Below are 18,884 nucleotides of genomic sequence, written 5' to 3'. Positions count from 1 at the left end.
AATCTGGTTAGATACCATATTTCTAAGCTTTTCAGCGCCGAGTACAATGACCTCAGTTTTATCTGAGTTAAGAAGCAGATGCAGAAGCAGAATCAAACAAACAAATGAACAAAAGATTTTCTCCTTCATTTCTGTCAAACAAAGCTGTATGAAATGTTTCCAGCTGTTAGTATCATGGTTGCTAGGCAACCTGGGCAGCGCAACGGAGGCTAGACCGTCCCATTTCACAAGCCTCGCACTTCCGGCCTTAGCGGTCTTTAAGTACGCGGCCCTTGAGGATCGTTGAGGCTGCGTACTTTAAGACTGCAGACCCTGAATTGGGATACAGCCTATGCCTAGTGCAATATCTGTAAAGCTAGCTCTCATTCCTTCTAAGTCCCTGTTAGTACGTTAACTAATAATTGATCAACAAATTGATTTACTCTGCCTGACAGAAACCCGTTTACAGCAGGATGATTATGTTAGTTTAAACAAATCAACACTAATTGTCAGAATCCTCGAAGCTCAGGCCGAGGGTGCAATGTGGCAGCAATTTTCCACACTTGATTATTAAAGCAAAATCAAAGACCAAGAATGAGTTTGAATTCATTTGAAAGCCAGATGCTTAGCCTTGTCCACCCCAGCTGGAAAACTCAAAAACCAGTCTCATTTGTTATCATCTATCGTCCACCTGGGGCGTACACAGAGTTTCTGTCTGATTTCTCAGACTTTTTGTCTGATTTAGTGCTCAGCTCAGATAAAATAATTATTGTGGGTGATTTTTTTTAACATCCATGTAGATGCTAAACACGACAGACTAAAAATGGCATTTGATGTCTTATTTTTTTGGATTTATTTATTGCTAATTAAATCAAACACTGTGCGGTTTATTAAATAAAAAGTTAAAGCTACTGTAAGGAAATGTGTAGATAAAAAGCACTTTCTCTTTGAGTTTGAGGGCGGGCCTTATTGAAGTTCAATGAACCACTTTTGAAAACACGCCCCCTTACAGAGCGACAGGAGGAGGGTGAATGGAATGCGGTTGCATAAAAGGCAGTTGGTGTGCACAAACATGAACTGTCTAAAGTCCAACACTTCAAAACAACTAGCAGCAAGCTGTTAAAAATGGGAGCTTTCATAAAGATTATTTTAAGTTGTACATTTGTTGCTTTCCTGGCCATCAGATGGACCAGCAATTTTGATGCAGGTAAAGTAGGATTATGTTTATTGTTACTGAGAGCAAGTATTAATCTATATTTATCTGTAAACTTTGGTTCAATGACCTAAAGAGCAGTACTGCTGATAAAAGACGGTGGTATTAGAGCTACAGGTTGCAACAGGCAGGGGTGTTGTTTATGAAATGAATGGCGTGAAAACAGTGTATGAAAGCATTTTAAAGGAGTCTGCATATGACATTTACTTAGGTTAGAAGTTAAAGTTAAAAGATTTATACGAGGTAAAAGATCATTGCACTCTGTAGTTAATGTTTGAGTGACTGAAACAGTAATAAAAACGTGCAGTGCCTTCCGAAACTGAAGTAGTTATCTTTTAACTCACGACCTTGCTTTTGATTTTGATTGAGGCTTAAAAGTAATAAAGTAATAAACATCTGTACGTTGACGTGTGCATCAGTTAAGCAGATAACAGGTCTGAAGTGACGTTCAAGTGTTGAACTTGCATTCAAATGGTTCACAGGAAATAATATGAATCTAAGACTGCTGATAGAAATAGCAGGAAGAATTCTCAAGTGTAAGTCAGCCACTTGTCAGATTCAGTTAAATGCTGCAAAACTGATGGCACAGAACTTCCCATTACAGATGAGTAATGATCCAAACACACAGCAAAAGCAAGCCAAGTGAATGAATTTGTGAATTATATATTCCCGTATTCTCCTCGTTACCTACTCCCAGATATTATAGTTTGCATTTTCCATATCAAATGTTTGCCATACAGTCAGGACTGTGAAACTTAAGCTCATCCGAATGAAACATGTAAAGTTATTACACATAATAAGTAAACTCGTATAACATAATTTTCTGATTTGCATGTGTCACCCTTTTTAACTGAGTAGTCCAAAATCAGTCGAATCCGCAGTAATCTGTTATACAAAGTCAAGGAAAAAAACAGTATTTGAGAATCTACTCATTGGGTTCAGTTAGGATCGTAAGGAGACTGGCAGTGGTAACTCAACTTAAAGAAGGAATATCCCTCCACTCAGAATGAGACACTGACGACAACTTAAAGGAAGAAAAGTGATTTGAGCGTATTCAACATTTAAATGGTCCAAAACATAGACATGAACAAAACATTTAAATAATCTCAAACATGTAAATCTCAACAATGTACAATATATCACTTAAAGTGTCCATAAATGGTTTAGGTAGGCTGTCCATTTCAGTTCAGTGCACTTAGTATTCAGTGTTCTTAGTAAGTGTTAATTGTCTTTAGTCACTGGTTCGTTTTTTTCACCAGTTTCTTTTTGTTAAGTGGAATCAGATCTGACCCAAAAAAAGGAAAAAGTAACAACATAAAGCGTCCTGAGATCTCAGAAAAACGTTAATCCAAAAAAAAATTGCAAACCGTTGTATCCTACCACCCTCCAAGGGAACAGGTGGCCTTCAGATTGAGAACGTCCTTTCTAGGCACCTCCAGTGGCATCCAGTCCTTAGATGGCACCGCTTGGTCCTTGCAGCAGATTTCTACCACATAAAAAACCAGTCTGCACACAACGTGCAGTCCAATCACTTCACTTGTAAAATAAAACATGTCTTCCTCTAATATTATCCCTTTTTTTCCCCACACATCACACATCTATACAGTTCTTATTGGCCAATAACAATTTATCAACAACAAAAATACATTTCACTGCAAATCATGAAGCATGAAAAGTGTCTCCGTGGTGTGTTAGCTAAAACATCACATATAAACGCATTAGCCCAGGGAGCACATGTGGGTACGCTAGCATACTTTCCACAGGCTAACACAGCTAAGCAATCATTAGCAGGTTCTAAGACAAATATCACATTTCTGACAAGCATAGTATCCTGACTGGTTTTATGCTCAGAACTGGACTGTGAATCACAACTTAAACTGCAACCATGAGACTCACCAGGATATTCTTCAAAGAAAACATTAATTCCGTAGCGCAACACGTTACAGACTGAATCTCCACACAGCTTTGCGCATCTAGCTCCGTGCAGGCGGATGCAGTGAAAGAAAGTCACCACGCACGCGCTATGGTGCATTCACGGTACATGGGAAAACTCAGAACTTAACAAAACAGTAACACTTCAAATTAGAATAAAAATGGAATACAATTGGCAATAAAATAACCATGGGTTACACTCTCCCCCTCTAAACGGCATGAGTCCCTTCATGCATCGTTGACCAACTGGGACCTGGTAAAGGTGACATGACAGTTTTGGAGAATGCAACACCTAAGGTTTGGAAAAAGGAGCTAACAGCCAAGGTCAGCGGCTCTCCTAACTCATCATAAGTGAACTTCTGAGGTGGGCGTCTTTCTCTGTCAGAGCGCCTCAACCTCACTGGTTCTGTAGCACCAGCATCAGTACTAACAGCATCATCATCAATGACTACAGGTTCTGGTGGAATGAGATCTGCGTCAGTCATGGTAGGTGTCAAGTTGGGTTCGGGAATGTCAATCACAACATGGTCTGAAGACCTAGCATCGGAAGGAACATAGTCCACATGACTTGTGTTAGAGACTTCAGGTTGTGTGAAGGTAGGTTTTCCAATATCAAGTAAGGATGTTTCCGGTACAGCAGTATCAGGGGATGATACAGGGGGATGACTGTTCATTTGCTGTTGGGCTTTAGGATGAGCTGACTCAGTTTGAATGTAAGGGCCTTTTATGATGATTTGTGGATTCCATGTGCCAATACATAAATCCCCTTCATCACTCATCTCATCCTCATCACTGTACTGTCCTCCATTATCCCTGTCGTTGCCTTTTGTGCGGTTTGGTTTACTCCTGGTCCTCATTTTCCTTTGATTCCCATTTTGAGAGTCCGATCCCACCTGATCTCCAACAGGTAAGAACCCGCAAGGGAGAAGCAAATCCCTGTGTAATGTACGCTGGGGGCCGTCTCCGGTTTCCGGTCTGACAACATACACTGGGCTGTCTTTGACCCGGTTGACAACAACGTGAATATTTTGTTCCCAACGGTTAGCAAGTTTGTGCTTACCTCTAACATTCACGTTCCTTACTAAAACTCTGTCACCTGGAAACAGTTCTGCAGCTTTGATCTTCTTATCAAACCTCATCTTATTCTTCGCACCCATCTTTTGTGCGTGTTCGCTGGCAAGGGTGTAACTCTCTTGGAGGTTTTGACGAAGACCTTTAACATAGTCAGAGTAAGACTTTGGACTGGTTTTGCCCGGGTGAGTACCAAGGACAAGATCAATAGGCAACCTCGGCTGTCTGCCGAACATAAGTTCGTATGGACAGTACCCTGTTGTGTCATTTCGTGTACAGTTGTAGGCATGTGTTAATGGCCTAACAAAGTCTCTCCAATGGTACTTGTCTTTGTCCTCCAGTGTGCCTAACATGTCTAAGAGAGTCCTATTGTACCTTTCCACCGGGTTTCCTCGTGGATGATAGGGTGTTGTGCGAATTTTGCTTGTCCCAATCAATGTGCAGAGCTCTTTAACAAGCTTAGATTCAAAATCTCTGCCTTGGTCACTAAACAGACGGCTAGGGATACCATAGGGGATGATAAGGTGATCCCAAAGAGCCCTGGCTATTGTTTTAGCCTTTTGATCTTTTGTCGGGACCGCGACTGCAAATTTTGTGAAATGGTCCGTCAATACTAACACATTTCTGGTGTCTCGACTATCAGGCTCAATACACAAGTAATCAATGCACACTAGCTCAAGAGGGTAAGTTGCCTGGATATTCTGTAGTGGAGCAGCCTTTTGGGGAAGGGCCTTCCTCATGAGACAACGTGAGCATTTCTTACACTTCTCTTCAATGGACTGAGCCATTCGTGGCCAGTAGAACCTTGCCCGTGCGAGATGTAAGGCACGCTCAAACCCGAGGTGACCAACCTCGTCATGTACACCTTTCAGGGCTCTGTCGCGGTACTTTTGGGGCAGTACTAACTGGTACAGAAGGGAATCTCTGTCGTTGAATTTCCTGTAAAGCACGCCATTACTGAGCTCGAGTTTGTTCCATTGTCTCAGAAGGAGTTTAACATCTGACAATTCAAGATTTGTTTCTTTGGGGCTGGGTTTCAAGCCTCTTCCCAACAGGGCTATAACACGAGTGATAGAAGGATCATCCTTTTGTGCAGCGCACCAATCAGCATCTGTCATTGAGGGTAAGATGTCTTCTCCATAAGCCTCAGTGACTGAGCTGGGGTCAATAGCGAGACTCTCGGCGACTGAGAGGGTTTCTGAATGGCATGACACTGAGTGACGCTGACACAAAGCAGAAAACGTTTCATGGTCAAGATTGTTTGGCATGTTAATGAGACGTTCTTTCATGTCATCAATACGAGCTTTTTCTTTGACAAATGCCTCATCTTCATGAGGAGGCTCTTGGGGCCGCCGTGACAACCCATCAGCATCTTTGTTTGCTTAACCTGCCCTGTACTTAATATTGAAATTGTAAGTAGACAAGGCAGCCAGCCACCTGTGTCCTGCCGCATCTAGTTTCGCAGTTGTCAAAACATAAGTTAGCGGGTTATTGTCGGTCAGGACTGTGAAGCTAGAACCGTAAAGGTAGTCATTGAACTTTTCACACACAGCCCACTTGAGGGCTAAGAATTCAAGTTTGTGTGTGGGATAGTTCTGTTCACTCTTAGAAAGCCCCCTGCTAGCGTAAGCAACTGCTCTCAGCCTCCCCTCTTGCTCCTGATAGAGCGCAGCTCCCAACCCATCCCGACATGCATCCGTGTGCAATACATAGGGGAGTTGTGGGTTGGCAAAAGCAAGAATTGGTGCAGAAGTCAGCTTTTCGATTATTGTTCGGAAGGAGGTTTCACACTCATGAGTCCATTGTTCCCCGAGAGGCTGAGTGGGACTGTAAGAAAGTCTGGGCGGTTCTCTCTTGTAAATCTTGCCCCTCTTTTTCGGTGGCCGGTAACCGGCAGTGAGACGATTCAGCGGTTTGGCTATCTTGGAGTACCCTTCAACGAAACGCCTATAGTATCCAGCGAAGCCTAAAAAACATTTAAGCTCTTTGAAATTGGATGGGCGCGGCCAACATTTCAGAGCAGAGATCTTTTCGGGATCGGTGTGGACTCCGTGAGCATCCACAACATGCCCTAAATACTTCACAGATGTTTTGAAGAAGTGGCATTTTTCTGGGGATAATTTAAGACCGTAGTCTCTTAAGCGAGTAAGAACTTTCATTAGCCTGGATTCGTGCTCTTCTAATGTGTCTGAGAACACAATCAGGTCGTCTAAAAAGACAAGCACTTCGGTGAGGTGGAGATCACCCACACACTTCTCCATCAGGCGTTGGAAGGTGCTTGGGGCATTTGTAACACCCTGTGGCATCCTATTAAATTCATAGAACCCAAGAGGACACACAAAGGCTGTCTTAGGCTTGTCCTCCTCGGCTACCTCCACCTGATAGTAACCGGACTTAAGGTCCATGACTGAAAACCATTTAGCTCCACTCAGAGCTGTGAATGTCTCCTCAATATTTGGCAGGGCATATGCATCTCGAATAGTTCTTAGATTTAGTTTACGGTAATCTATGCATAGCCTTATCGAGCCATTCTTTTTCCTTACCAATACAATTGGTGAGGCGAAAGGACTTTGTGACTCTCGAATGATGCCTGCATCCAGTAATTCCCTTAGATGTTGTTTGACAGCTTCTCTGTCACTTGGGTGTATGGGCCTTGGCCGCTCTTTGAAAGGTGTTTCATTGTTCAATTTGATTTGGTGCTTCACAGCTGTGGTGTGGCCATGGGACATGTCATCGAGAGCAAAAACTTCAGGGATGGATCTCAGTTTTCCCAGAATTCGCTCTTTCCATTGCTCTGGGATGGGAGAATCATCAAGGTTGAATGTGAGGTTGTCGCTGTCTGGTTCATTTCGACTTGGAGGATTCTGAGTTTGACTCGATGCTAGTGGGGAAACGTGTTGGGCTGCACTAGCTCTTGCGACAATGCTATTTGACTGCAATGTAATAGCATGTTCACTAACATTGTGTACAATGACAGGTACTTTACTGCTGGAATTAAAAGGAATGTCCACTAAAGCAGATTCAAGAAGCAATCCACCTGGTAACTTGTATTGCTCATGCGGCTCAAGGACAAAACTTGTGTTCCGGTTGTTCTTTCTTAACCTCACATTTCCCATTAGGCATTGTTTGTGTCTTGCAGGGATTGTCACTGCCCCTTTGCTATGCAACATGACAGGGCAGGAATGAGTATCATTTCTTTGTACTTGGGCAACGTGTTGAAGGATCGTTGCAAACTGCTTAGAGTGTAGCTTACGAATGAACTTGGGACCATCTTGATGTACTAACTGTCCATAAACCCGTAAAAGCACATTTGTCCCTATCAACAGCGGAATTCTACTGTTAAAGTGACACTCAGGAACAACAAGGGCCAAGACAGCTAATTGTTGTTCTTTGCCTGCAATGTTTTCGGGAAATGTAATGCAAGTCTGAACATAACCCAAGTATGGCACGTTTTGCCCTCCTGCTCCTTCAATTTCAAGAAGAGCATGTATTGGTTGGATGGGAAGATGGGAAAGGTGCATCTTGTGAAAAGACTCAGAAATGGTCGTAACCTGTGAGCCTGAGTCCATTATGGATTCACAGGGTACCCCGTCAACAATTACTGAGGCTGCACAGCGTGGGCCTATGAGACCTTGAGGGAAGAGGAAGTTAGGATCTAGGCTGTGTATGGGATGAATGGGTTCTGTGATTTGCACTTCAGGACCACAAGCTAATGTCTCGGGACTGGGGGAATCAAGGGTTTCAGCTCCTGGGTGTCCCACGACAGGAGCTGCCACTAGTTTAAAGCAAACAGGGCTGTGGCCTGACGTGCAGCAAAATCAGCCCGTTTCTTTCTCAACTCTGCGTGCTTTTCTCGGACAAGTGTGGGATTAGCGTCATTTGTGCAGCTTACTGCAATATGATTGTCTTCCCCACACTTAAAGCAAAACCATGCCCTAGGTGTGCCAGGAACTTTAGCAAATGCCTGTGAGTTTCTGGTGTTGACAGCTAGAGAATTTTTGGGCTCATATCTCTCAGGTTTGGTTGAATGGCTTTGGCTTTGGACAAGCATTTGGACTTGTTTGGTCAACTCAGCTATTTGACCTTCAAGCTTGGCAGTTTCATTCGGTTTTGGGTTCACAGATCTGAATTTAGTGCTTACAAGAGGTTCAGTACTTGGGGCGGTGCTCCTTGGCCTTTGAGTTAAAGTTAACTGTTCAACTTGCTTTGTGAGCTCACTAACTTTTTGTTCGAGTTTCACAGCTTCACTGTCGGTTGGAGTAGGAGTCGCAAGTGGCGCTTGGCCAAAAATGGGCATACTAAAAACTGAGTGTGCGTGTGCAGCAGCTTTTGTTGCACCCAAATGTTTCTTCATGCGGTCCAACTTGGTGAAGCGACGCTCTTCCTCAGTCCTTAACATGAGGAGAAGCTCTGAAAATGAGGGTGGAAAGCTCTTTTTTGCTTCAAGCTGGAGACTTATTATCAAGCTTTGGTCCCAGCAACCTCTAATGAATTGCTTAAGAAGCAGTTCATTTACATTTGCAGGAGGGGCTCCCCCTCTAGAAATGACTCGTGTGAGAAGGCTGTGAAGACGGTTCAAGAAGGCAGATGGGTTCTCTCCGCTGTTTTGATTCGAGCCAAGAAAGGCAGTGTAAAGCTCTTCACCGTCCTCAACAACTCCAAAGGCTGAATCAAGCTGAGTGACATAAGTGCTTGGTGTCGCAGTGACCCCCAGAGGCTTTACAATTTCAGATGCAGGGCTAAGTAAGCTCTCAAGTATCTTCCTCACTTTGAGGGCATCAGTCAGAAAAGGGTCAGTGAGTAGAAGATCGACTTGGGTACGCCATGTCTCATAGTCGACTTCACCGTTGGGCCGTGGAAGTCGGCCTGAGAAGGTACGTATCTTAGCATGAGCAAGGGGTGCGTGACTTGGCTCATTACGAATAACATGTTCAACCACTACTTTCTGAATATGCGAAGGGTTGTAGATGCTCTCGTCTACATGCACTGGACCAGCAAAAGTGTCAGTATGTGGGCTGAAAGCACTTGTGGGTTCTACGGGTTCACTTGAATCAGTATTGGGAATGATGTCAGCTGTCGTATTAACGTTATGGTCAACGGGTGATCGTGTCTCAGTCTGGGGGGTAGGGCTGGCCTGCAACTCGTCTTGGAAAATACTGAGGAAGCCTGCCCTCCCACTGCCCCCCATAAACTCAAGTTCCTTCAGGTATCTACGGGCCACTTCCTTGCCCATTTCTTCTTGGGTGATATCTCTGACAGTTTTGGAAACCCATTTCACTGTAGGGTCTACAGGGCTGACAACTTCCCCTAAGGTGGAAGGGTCTATCTTTAAGATAGCCTGTTCAGACTCATACGCTATAAGTGTTCTGCCTTCGGGCTGATGTGGCTCATCAGGGACCCTGACAATGTTAGAGATCTTACCATTGACTTCGAAAACATTAGTTATATCATGTTCACTACGGTGTCTTTCAATACCTGTAATAAGCAGGGTTTTCTGGCTATCAACTCTAAAGCGTTCACAAAGGTCAAGTGCCATTTTCAAAAATAAACGTATTACTCAGTGTGTCATATGAGTTGGAGGTAAAACCACTATGCCAATCTCCTGGCTGGCTCGCCACTAATTGTCACCCTTTTTAACTGAGTAGTCCAAAATCAGTCGAATCCGCAGTAATCTGTTATACAAAGTCAAGGAAAAAAACAGTATTTGAGAATCTACTCATTGGGTTCAGTTAGGATCGTAAGGAGACTGGCAGTGGTAACTCAACTTAAAGAAGGAATATCCCTCCACTCAGAATGAGACACTGACGACAACTTAAAGGAAGAAAAGTGATTTGAGCGTATTCAACATTTAAATGGTCCAAAACATAGACATGAACAAAACATTTAAATAATCTCAAACATGTAAATCTCAACAATGTACAATATATCACTTAAAGTGTCCATAAATGGTTTAGGTAGGCTGTCCATTTCAGTTCAGTGCACTTAGTATTCAGTGTTCTTAGTAAGTGTTAATTGTCTTTAGTCACTGGTTCGTTTTTTTCACCAGTTTCTTTTTGTTAAGTGGAATCAGATCTGACCCAAAAAAAGGAAAAAGTAACAACATAAAGCGTCCTGAGATCTCAGAAAAACGTTAATCCAAAAAAAAATTGCAAACCGTTGTATCCTACCACCCTCCAAGGGAACAGGTGGCCTTCAGATTGAGAACGTCCTTTCTAGGCACCTCCAGTGGCATCCAGTCCTTAGATGGCACCGCTTGGTCCTTGCAGCAGATTTCTACCACATAAAAAACCAGTCTGCACACAACGTGCAGTCCAATCACTTCACTTGTAAAATAAAACATGTCTTCCTCTAATATTATCCCTTTTTTTCCCCACACATCACACATCTATACAGTTCTTATTGGCCAATAACAATTTATCAACAACAAAAATACATTTCACTGCAAATCATGAAGCATGAAAAGTGTCTCCGTGGTGTGTTAGCTAAAACATCACATATAAACGCATTAGCCCAGGGAGCACATGTGGGTACGCTAGCATACTTTCCACAGGCTAACACAGCTAAGCAATCATTAGCAGGTTCTAAGACAAATATCACATTTCTGACAAGCATAGTATCCTGACTGGTTTTATGCTCAGAACTGGACTGTGAATCACAACTTAAACTGCAACCATGAGACTCACCAGGATATTCTTCAAAGAAAACATTAATTCCGTAGCGCAACACGTTACAGACTGAATCTCCACACAGCTTTGCGCATCTAGCTCCGTGCAGGCGGATGCAGTGAAAGAAAGTCACCACGCACGCGCTATGGTGCATTCACGGTACATGGGAAAACTCAGAACTTAACAAAACAGTAACACTTCAAATTAGAATAAAAATGGAATACAATTGGCAATAAAATAACCATGGGTTACACATGGACCAAAGATATCTCTTTAACAAGGATAGTAAAGGTTTATTGTTTTTACTATATTTTATGAAAACAGTAAGCAATCTAACGACTTTAAAATGCAAATGAAACCCGAGTGGAATGATTTGAAACTCCCAAAACCCATATTTTATTCACAATAGAACATGGAGAACTTACAAAAGCCAGGAAAATTCACCATTTTAAGAATAATATTAGCTCATCTTGAACTTGATGGAAGCCACATGTCTCAAAAATGTTGGGGCAGGGGAAACGAAAGACTAGAAGAGTAAGTGGTACAAAAAGAAAAAGCTGGAGGAAAATGTAAAATAGCAAAACTTGAAATATCGTATCACTGACATTATATAATGTCATCAAAAGATTCCAGGAATATGGAAAAGTTTCTACATGCAAGAGATCAGGCGTCTCTGCAGCATTGCATTCTAATTCTATTTGATTGTCACGGTTATATTTATATATATTAAAATAATAATAATAATTCCACACTCGCCCTGCAAGATCAATGTTATTTAAATAGTATGTTCTCTCACTTTAAACATTTGATATGTTTTCTGTGTTCTATATGAATAGAATATGTGTTTATGAGATTTGCACATCGATTTCTACAGGCAATGAATTTGAATGAATCTGATTTGTGTCAATGAACTGTTGGTTATGCCCTTGCACATGCCATGTGCTCCATTCAACAATTACAACACTTTGCATCCAGCCAGTTTACGACCTACCACACCTTGTATATCACTCTGGCATTTTAAATAAGCATGTTTCACAAATAGACACTAGCATTTAATTTGTTTCCATCTGTAGACATTTGCAGATATACTGATATCTGATAGTCCCAAACTTCAGTTCTGTATATTTCTTATTTTTGTTAATGTGTGGAAACAAGACTAACTATTATCAAGCATGAGGGGTGAACACACAAAAAACTGGATGTCAATGACATTAAAAGATACGATAAGATCTCAGAATCACTTCAAAACCAAAACGGTGTTTCTTGGACAAAGAGAAGTCCCCGAAAAGGCAGATTATTGATTAAGCACAGTATATGACTTTTTAACCACCTCATACATTACTGTCAAGGCCGAAACTTTTCCAAGTGTCCTTCAACCTGAAAGTTTAAGGTTGTGTGGTGTAGGGGTTCCAAATGGAATACTTGGGCAAGCAAAAATAACAAAATGCAATCTTTTTATTTGGATGGTTGCAAAAAGTCAAAACAGACAGATCTAAAAGACGAGGCATTACAAAAGAAAGAAAAAAAAGAAACGAGAACCACAACAGCCTCTTCAACAAAGACAAGGGCAAGGCAGGGCTGTATATACTCTGACTGACTGGGGATGGAGAACAGGTTGGCAACGAGAAGTGAACATAATCAATACAGGTGAACAGAGTGGAACACAGAGAGCGAATACAAATACAAAACAGAATCTAAAAGTCAACAATATTACTAAAAAACACAAATTCAGCACCAACCCGAGACCATAACACCAACAGCATATGAGGACACAGTTTTGGCTTGTATTATATTTTATTTATAAAGTGACAATTAACAGCAAGGATTGTTTCAAGGTCGTTGATCACATCTGCATTATTCCTATTAAATGCTTCACTTACACCTTTACCATGTTTTGTGTATTAGTATAATGACATGCCATTAGTATAGTATATATAATTTTTGCCACAGAATCTCTCAGAGGTGCCAAGGTATTGGTGACTGGGTCCAGTAAAGGCATCGGCGAACAAATGGCATATCATTATGCCCGCTTTGGAGCCAAGATTGTTATTACAGCAAGAAGCAAGGACACGCTACAGAAGGTCAGTTAATACGTAAACTACTCAAATTCTACTAAGATGCTGTCATTTAGTTCTAGTGTTTATGTAAGTCATGTCAGGGATGATATTTTAGAAATCAAGCAGCTCAGAAGGCAGTATGAGGTACATGAGGATATTCTTTAGTTCTTTGGAGTAGCAGTTTTAGCTATATGACTCATGCCATTCTTATTGATTGTGACTAACAGGTAGTAGAAAAGTGTCTGAGTTTGGGAGCCCAGGAGGCTTTTTATATAGCAGCAGACATGTCCAATGAGTCTGACCTTGATCGAGTGGTAGATTTTGCCTTGAAGAAGCTGGGAGGTTTGGATTACCTGGTTCTCAATCACATCGGCTCGACCCGTGTCGCCATGTGGGATGGAGACGTCGAACATGCCAAGTGGCTGATGAAGGTAACGGAGCGTTTTGATGCTCTATCAGAAACAGAAAATGAAAGGAATGCCCTCAGTCATGAATGTTTGTTTGTGTACAAAGATCAATTTCTTCAGCTATATTCAGATGGCCTGGAAAGCTTTGCCCTCCCTTGAGAAAAATAAAGGATCGCTGGTGATTGTTTCCTCACTTGCAGGTAGGTTTGTTTTTATAGTTCAACCAAAGCACAAAAACAGGCACCTTAAGCCACTTTACATCGTAAAGTAAAGACCATGCAATAATTCGGAGAAAATCAAAATTTCAAGTTTTAATTAATTTAGCCACATTAGTGATATTTATCACCTTAGCCATCATATGTGTTTTTGCCTAATGTCCTGTAGTGGACCATCCAGTTTTCCTGACACATTCCCTGAGGGGATCCAGTGTAAAGAAAGAAAAAGCTGCCTAGTCAAGCATGCGGAGCGACCCGCTGTGGTGACTCCTTGGTTATTGAACCACATAAGGGAGCAACCAAAAGTAGCTCCAAGAATCGATTAGCAGAGGAAAGTCGAGACATGTTAAGTTTGAAAACTCCAGAAAAGCCCTAACAGCTGTTGATGCTTCACAGGTAAAATGCCCAGTCCCTTAACAGCTCCATACGTCTCAACAAAAAGTGCCTTGAATGGGTTCTTTGGGTCTCTTCGTCATGAGTTGGCTATGAAGAAGAGCAATGTGTCCATCTCTGTGTGCACACTGGGGCTCATTGATACCGAAACAGCTATGAGCAAAGTCAAGTTAGTATGCATAAAAAGATTTGCCGTCAAATCATTTGTGCTGTTTACATGAGTTAATTGCAAGGAATTTTTTGTGTCCTAGGGGAAAGGTTAACATGCCAGCCTACCCCGCCACAGAGGCCGCCCTGAACATCATCATCACGGGAGCTACGAGACAGCCAGAGCTTTACTACCCTTGGTTCACATACATTTGGACTCTCACCAAAGATTGGATTCCTTCTTTTACAGACTATGTGGTCCAGCGTTCCTACAACTACAACCCATGAAGAACATTTATCTGAAGCACAATTCTACACCTATTTAATTAAAAACACAGAACTTTGGCTTGGATGTTGGCTTACAACTTTGCCATTGATTTTTTTTAATGTTGATGTACACACTGGGCAGGACTATACCATGGACAGCTCGTCTGTAGCAGGTATATGTCACTTCCATTCCTCTGAATCTTAGCCTTCATATTTTAATACACCCAGTTTTATGGCATAATCTTTGACTTTTCCAGTTTCCACTTTTCTCGCCTTGCTTTTGAGAGCTGTCCAGTTATGAAATGTCTATGGGGAAAAAAGCTTACGGCTTGAAATTGTTTCATTTTCGTCTCCCTCAAAGAGATTAGCTCCTATCTGCATAGCACAGCCACCGCTGTCCAACCGTTACTGCACCACTAAGTGAAAATTCAGAAAGAAGACACCTGATTTACTACAAATAAGACAACTCTCTCTGTCTCTCTCACACGCTTTCCTTTCATGATTTTCAGCCACGAATGGTATATTAAAGTTTCACATTTCTGCTATTCACTATTAAAAGATGAAAAGCAATAAACATATTCTTTCCTCTCATACTTTAAATTCAAATTTTATTTGTCACACACACAACCATACACAGTATGACATGAGGTGAAATGCTTATTGCTGTGCAATGCCTGACCATTAAATGACAGTAAGAATTGACAGAAAGATTTACAGATTACTACAAAAATTTACAGATTTTAACTTAGAAATTTACAGTAAAAATGTGCAAATAGCAGTTTACGTAGGAAATTATTTAAAAAAAGAAATTATAAATTATAAGAAGTGTGCAAAAAGAAAAACCACAGTGCGTGTGGTGATGTGATGTGTGTGAGAGAGTCCAGTCCTACACCTGATTCAGGGCCCAAATAGCCTGGGGGAAGAAGCTCCTCCTCGTTCTCTCCGTTTTGGTCTTAAGGGAGCGGAAGCACTTCTTATTAATTCAATGTTGTTCTTTTTTAAAGTAACTCTACATTTTTTATTTGATAGGACAAAAGGACAAAAGCAAGTGACAACAAACAATATAAATAATCTTAAGTCTTTGTTTTCCCTGCTGAATCCTAAAATCCTACAGTAATATAGCTGAGTAGATATGTGAAGTGAAGGAATGGATCTAAGCCCACACACACACAAAAACACACACACGCACACGCACGCACACACACACACACACACACACACACACACACGCACACACACACAAACAAAGATAAAAGGAGATAAAATGCACATAAACGCAAAGAAAGGTGAAAAATAAAACCATTTTGCATTAAAGAAGTGAAATATTTGTTCTACTTCATCTTAAAGGTAACAAAAAGGTTTACGCAAACCTGATCAGTACTTTGAATGTCCACATGAGGACAGTAGTGCCAAACTGTTGAAGTGTCTTAGCTTCAAGCACATTCACAGTTAAGAAAAAAAAAAGCCTAAAAATTAGAGCAACATTTATTTGATGGCAATGAAACAAATCAATGTCAAATATTTTATCTTGTGTTGAATTTGAATTTTGAGATTTTTAAGCTCGCATCAACATATCAATAGTGACCCTCTGTGTTCCAAACCCTGGATTGTCCTCCTTCTCCTTTCTTTTCCATTTCATTTAGTTTCATCTTCCCAAAGCTGGCCACAGTAGGTGCAGACTTCCTATAGAGCAGGACTTTCTCAGTGGCTTCCTTTGTGCCTTTGTTCATCATCCCCAAAGGCACCACAGGCTTCCTGTGAAGCTGTTGGTTCAATCCATCCTGGTGGTCTTTCTCTATTGTAACACAACCTAGAAGTTGTCCCCTGCTGTCAAAGCAGTTTTCTACTGTATACCAGGAGTGAGCTGTCCTTGTCACAAAAAAGACTCACTAAAAGTAGTTTGAAAAGTTGAGAAACAAACTGTTCCTTTTGAATATATTTACAGGAAATTCTCTAAGAAGAATACAACGTCCTTGATATATAATAAAAGAGTTTTCACAGTTGACTTGCACTCTGCAGTTTTCTGTGACTGATATGACTGATGACAAGAAGTCATTGGAATACATGTTCTCTTTGTCTTTATCTCGACACTGCTGGTGATTGGAGAGGATTTTGGAAATGGTATAATCTCCCTGCAGACAGCACGGAAAGAGAAAAATCTTTCCGTTCCTTTCCCTCCTTCTGTCTTCTCTTCTGTCACACATGCACGCACAATGGTGGGGCCTCCTGGAGAGGGGAGCAGGCATGGCCTGGGAGAACAGCCTGAAACACCTGCAACAGATTAGTGCTCCTAATGCCGGGTAATAAATCCTCTCACCCTTCTCCAGCATCTCTATCTGCGCTGTGCATGGCTCTTACATGCTGAGCATCCTCCCACAACAGTGACAGCAGAATACACACAGAAGATAAAGTAAACACTAAATCTTTAAAACATCCACTATTTTATTTACGTTTCTTTCCATTATTATCCACCTCTGCAAATGCTACAGATATATTTCTTCTATCATCAAGTTTTTTTTTTTCCCTAGTCAAAGCTGTAAATAAAGATCAAACATTTTCATTGTGACCGCAAACAGCAAAGGCCGGGAATAAAGTAGATCCTCTCTGCTTTACTGACTGCACATAAAAGTTGGAAGGTAGCCGACTGATCAGCCAATCAGACTCCTACTTACTGAGGCCTGTAGTGCAGTTTGAATCCAGCTTTTTCTCGGCGATTCAGCATGATTTAATCTCTGTATCTACAGACAGACCTTAGGTGTGCTACAGTAGTAAAATCAATTAAATGGAAAATAAGTCTATTACCTTTTTGCACATATCATATAGTGTGTCCTCAGTTTTACATTTGCACACAAAGTTTGCTGATGCAGCAGACATGTCATGTTTCACACCATAAATAGTCACCTATCCATGAAAATAATCTGATGCACCAGTCCCAGTTTATAACTCTTTCTTGTCCTGCTTCTTTGAGCACAAAGGTACTACTCCACAAATTCTGTCCGGCTCCATCCATCATTTCGTCGAGCTCAACAGAAAATGGGGCCTTGGCATGCTGCGCGTGTGTGCCGGCTTGTGTATGTTGCCTTCGTGCTTGACATTAATCACGGTCACTGCTGCAGTGAAAATAATTGACCAAATGCTGAGAATGGGAAATAGGTGTCTCATGATTAGGTACTGTTAATATCTATGCAGGGTCAAAGGTAACACACAGATCTATACTATGTACTATGACAGGAATGCAGCAGCAGTAGTAGCTAGTAGCTGCCTGCTTAGCTTCCTCTCGTCTAAATCCAGTCATTGGATGTCAAAATTTCTAATAAATATGGTCTACTGTGAGGTCCTTCTGAGAGTCTAGTATTTGATTTGTCCATTACTAAGATGGGGCTTGTTAATGACAACAACAGCGACAACAAACAAATTATTAGACAATGCAAATAACATGCTTCAAAATCTGAGATCCAGAAAAGCAATGGGTTATTAAAGCAATGGTTCAACATTTTCATTACAATGCCAGTGTGAAACTGAAAGAGTTCCTTTTTCTTCTATAAGTTATCTCAGAAATATAAACATCTTTAAAGCTGTAGAGTGTGAGTGTAAGGTCAAGTCTGAAATTTATGTGAATTCTGAGCCGCTTGCGTGAATTGCAGGTACCAGCATGGTACTGCAAAACAAACACCATAAATATTCTCATTTTTTCTTTCGTGTAAGTGTTCGATTTTATATATTCCATGCATTTATTTATTTTTTTTAGCTGTGTGAGATGATTTGGTTTGAAAAGAACGTTAATCTTCCTGAACGCCGAGCTCGTTCGTGACCTCTGAAAAGTTTTTACAAAACATTCAGCTATGATAACAAAAAGAGAACGTGAGCAAGTGAGACGGGGGAGGACAGGGCAACGAGATGAGAACCTATGAAAGGGAGCGCCAGTGTGAATATAAACTGTGGGTGTGTGCGAGGTGGCTGAGGTGGCCCTGTGACCCCTGACCTCTTTCCCACAGGTCCATTCAGAGCAGCACAATGGTTGACACCTGTGTCTTTTCAGTACTGGTTCTATTATTATTTACATCAGTCGGTGGGAGAGAGACAGATAGAGGCCAGAGGTGCTGTGAAGCCGAGTGCAACAGCCTCATGCCAACAACACCCCCCTCTTCTGCCCCGAACTTTTTCAAACACAGGTGCCTTCCTATCTTTCCTTCTCTATTTGTGTGTGTGTGTGTGTTTGTGTGCCAGTCTGTTCCTGTCTAATTATTTCAGATAACTCCAAACACATTGCCGGAGGAAGCGGATCCACAAAGAGGACAAACAGGGTGTTTTCACATCCTGTACCAAACGGTCTAACATTGTTCTATCCCTGCTGTGCTCTATCATCATTAACATCCAGGGAATCAGATGGAAGTTTGCCTGAAGAAAGCTGAGTCTTCTTGCTCCTAAGGAGAAATATAAGATTTTAAATCTTAAAAATAAAGTCGAGGATTTCACGTTTGCTTCTTTGGCATCTGTGGAGGCGAAAAAGAAAAGATGAAGAAGAAACGAGATAAGAG

General features: G+C 41.5%; 3 protein-coding genes across 3 annotated transcripts; 1 reads left to right on the top strand and 2 right to left on the bottom strand.

The window, feature by feature from the left end:
• The first annotated feature begins 1,035 nt into the window (after nt 1–1,035).
• Nucleotides 1,036–14,920, top strand: LOC146491157 (hydroxysteroid 11-beta-dehydrogenase 1-like protein). Its single transcript, XM_085151180.1, has 6 exons — nt 1,036–1,186; nt 12,811–12,941; nt 13,145–13,348; nt 13,431–13,524; nt 13,936–14,101; nt 14,184–14,920. Exons 1-6 carry the CDS (start codon nt 1,105–1,107, stop codon nt 14,365–14,367), a joined length of 861 nt encoding a protein of 286 aa, XP_085007306.1. The 5' UTR covers nt 1,036–1,104; the 3' UTR covers nt 14,368–14,920.
• On the bottom strand, nt 2,090–5,484 carry LOC146491159 (uncharacterized). The gene is made up of 2 exons (XM_085151177.1): nt 3,089–5,484; nt 2,090–2,698 (listed from the first exon to the last, which is right to left on the bottom strand). The coding sequence occupies exon 1, from the start codon at nt 5,482–5,484 to the stop codon at nt 3,334–3,336; it is 2,151 nt and encodes a 716-aa protein (XP_085007303.1). The 3' UTR covers nt 2,090–2,698; nt 3,089–3,333.
• On the bottom strand, nt 7,119–11,134 carry LOC146491158 (uncharacterized). The gene is made up of 2 exons (XM_085151178.1): nt 10,879–11,134; nt 7,119–10,488 (listed from the first exon to the last, which is right to left on the bottom strand). The coding sequence occupies exon 2, from the start codon at nt 9,729–9,731 to the stop codon at nt 7,971–7,973; it is 1,761 nt and encodes a 586-aa protein (XP_085007304.1). The 5' UTR covers nt 9,732–10,488; nt 10,879–11,134; the 3' UTR covers nt 7,119–7,970.
• Nucleotides 14,921–18,884: the final 3,964 nt, after the last annotated feature.

Source organism: Neolamprologus multifasciatus, chromosome 23, assembly GCF_963576455.1.
Source record: "Neolamprologus multifasciatus chromosome 23, fNeoMul1.2, whole genome shotgun sequence".
Classification (NCBI taxonomy): Eukaryota; Metazoa; Chordata; class Actinopteri; order Cichliformes; family Cichlidae; genus Neolamprologus; species Neolamprologus multifasciatus.
This window is presented reverse-complemented; position numbering and strand designations above follow the sequence as displayed.

Bases quoted from the DNA above. Each gene is read 5' to 3' on its own strand.
- LOC146491157 (XM_085151180.1), top strand. From the start codon at position 1,105: ATGGGAGCTTTCATAAAGATTATTTTAAGTTGTACATTTGTTGCTTTC. The intron at 12,942-13,144 runs GTCAGTTAATAC...TGTGACTAACAG, and splicing joins GCAAGGACACGCTACAGAAG to GTAGTAGAAAAGTGTCTGAG. The intron at 13,349-13,430 runs GTAACGGAGCGT...TTGTGTACAAAG, and splicing joins ATGCCAAGTGGCTGATGAAG to ATCAATTTCTTCAGCTATAT.
- LOC146491159 (XM_085151177.1), bottom strand. From the start codon at position 5,484: ATGAAAGAACGTCTCATTAACATGCCAAACAATCTTGACCATGAAACG.
- LOC146491158 (XM_085151178.1), bottom strand. From the start codon at position 9,731: ATGGCACTTGACCTTTGTGAACGCTTTAGAGTTGATAGCCAGAAAACC.